Source organism: Phyllobates terribilis, unplaced genomic scaffold (genome assembly GCF_046119375.1).
Source record: "Phyllobates terribilis strain yellow unplaced genomic scaffold, ASM4611937v1 Scaffold_30__1_contigs__length_15301838, whole genome shotgun sequence".
Classification (NCBI taxonomy): Eukaryota; Metazoa; Chordata; class Amphibia; order Anura; family Dendrobatidae; genus Phyllobates; species Phyllobates terribilis.
This window is the reverse complement of record NW_027362790.1, coordinates 6,110,749-6,112,908: the sequence shown is the minus strand read 5'-3', so window position 1 is coordinate 6,112,908 and position 2,160 is coordinate 6,110,749. Positions and strand designations below refer to the sequence as shown.

Here is a 2,160-nt window from a genome sequence, read left to right as displayed (position 1 = left end):
TGTTGTTTTGTTCTGTAACCCCGCCTCAAAGCCATATGCTATCCAATCGGCCTTATAAACGATTGGTGGTGGCAGCGAGTAGTCTGGGGTTATCATGGAGCTAGCGGTGATCGTTCGGGGTTACATACACATATTCCATGTTTTGGAATCTAGAGGTGTATCTACCATCCGCTCACTGTTAGTTTTCTGATAACCAGCTTGATAGTGCAAACAGCCTGTGGCCTTCGCCGTTAATCGTCGGCCAATCGTGTAATTGTCCGGATGATAGGGGGCAGCAGAAAGTTGTTCGCTCAAGAGATCACAGTGGGTGGTTTTGAATGACCTTCCCAGGCTGTAATGTGTAATAAAAAACTAATAGGGTATAAAATAAAATTTTGGGGCGAAAAAAGTTAAATGTGAACTTTTTCCTTCTACATTCCATTAATTCCTGTGAAGAACCTGAAGGGCTAATAAAAATCTTGAATGTGGTTTTGAGCATCTTGTGGATGGCAATTTTTAGAGTGGTGTCACTTTTGGGGTATTTTGTGTAATACAGACCGCTCAAAGTCACTACAAATGAGAAATCGCTGGTCAACTTTTAATTCTTATAACTTCCTAAGAAAAAATATTTTGTTTCAAAAATTGTGCTGATGTAAAGTAGACATGCGGGAAATGTTATTTATTAACTAGTTTGTGTGACATAATAGCTCTCTGATTTAAGGGAATAAAAATTTAAAGTTTGAAAATTGATACATTTTCTACATTTTTGCCATATTTCCATTTTTTTTTCACAAATAAACGCAAGTCATATCAATCAAATTTTACCACCGTCATGAAGTACAATATGTCAAGAACCAACATTCCCAGAATCAGTGAGATCTGTTGAAGTGTTCCAGAGTAAAATTTGGCCTGGTCATGAAGGTGAAAACAGGCTCGGGGGGTAAAGGGGTTAAAAAGATACAATTTTCGATTCAAACATTTCTAACATTCTGAACATGAAAAGGGTTTCTCCCCTGTGTGAGTTCTCTGGTGGTTAACTAAATTTGATTTCTGTGTAAAATATTTCCCACATTCTGAACAGAAAAAAGGCTTCTCCCCTGTGTGAATTCTTTTGTGTATAGCAAGGACCCATTTATGGTTAAAATTTTTCCCACACTCTGAGCAGGAAAAAGGCTTCTCCCCTGTGTGAGTTCTCTGGTGCTTAACCAAATTTGATTTCTCTGTAAAACATTTCCCACATTCTGAACATGAAAAAGGCTTCTCCCCTGTGTGAATTCTTTTGTGTATAGCAAGAAACGATTTCTGGCTAAAATGTTTCCCACATTCTGAGCAGGAAAAAGGCTTCTCCCCTGTGTGAATTCTCTGGTGCGTAACCAAATTTGATTTCTGGTTAAAACATTTCCCACATTCTGAACATGAAAAAGGCTTCTCCCCTGTGTGAATTCTCTGGTGCGTAATCAAATCAGATTTCTGGTTAAAACATTTCCCACATTCTGAACAGGAATAAGGGTTCACTCCTGTGTGAATTCTCTGGTGCCTAACAAGAGCTAATTTCTGGGTAAAACATTTCTCACAGTTCGAACAAGAAAATGTATTTTCCGCTTTATGATTTTTTTGATGTTTAAAACTATTTCCATATTCTGGACATGAAAATGGCTTGTTTGCTTTAGGAGCAGTTTGTTTTTTAATGCTTATTTTGTGAGTTTGATTTTTCTTAGTAGTCGGTAATGAATCAGAAGACAGGACCTGTTTCACAGGATCAGATGATTGATCTTTGCTGGGAAGGGATGATGGTATATCTGGAGAAATGGCATTCACTTCAATTGTATCCTGTGGGATCTCAAGATCAACTGATTTAGAAATTGAAGATGTCAGCTGTCCCTCTGATCTCCTGGTACAGTCATCTGCCAAGAATAAAACCAATTATTATTTTTGAATAATTACACACACCCACACAGACTGGGTAGCATCCAGGTCACTGGCTCAGTCAGGAGACCACAACACACAGGAGGCCTTCTCCCTCCAAACACACAGAACATGTGCCAAACAACGGCCTCCATTTTATATCTTAACCACACCCAGAGGTGAAGTATGTGGGTAGCTAGACCCGCCCATCTCTCCAACTACCCGTAACCCGGTCCCATGTGCACCAAAAAGTCCTCTTAGGGCTTACGTGCACTA

At 39.3% G+C, this 2,160-nt stretch overlaps 1 protein-coding gene across 1 annotated transcript; it reads right to left on the bottom strand.

The window, feature by feature from the left end:
- Positions 1–896: 896 nt before the first annotated feature.
- LOC141178763 (uncharacterized) lies at positions 897–1,896 on the bottom strand (the record flags this gene model as incomplete). The annotated part of the gene is made up of 1 exon (XM_073660607.1): positions 897–1,896. A coding segment is annotated over one exon (936 nt), but the record flags the coding sequence as incomplete, so codon positions are not given.
- Positions 1,897–2,160: the final 264 nt, after the last annotated feature.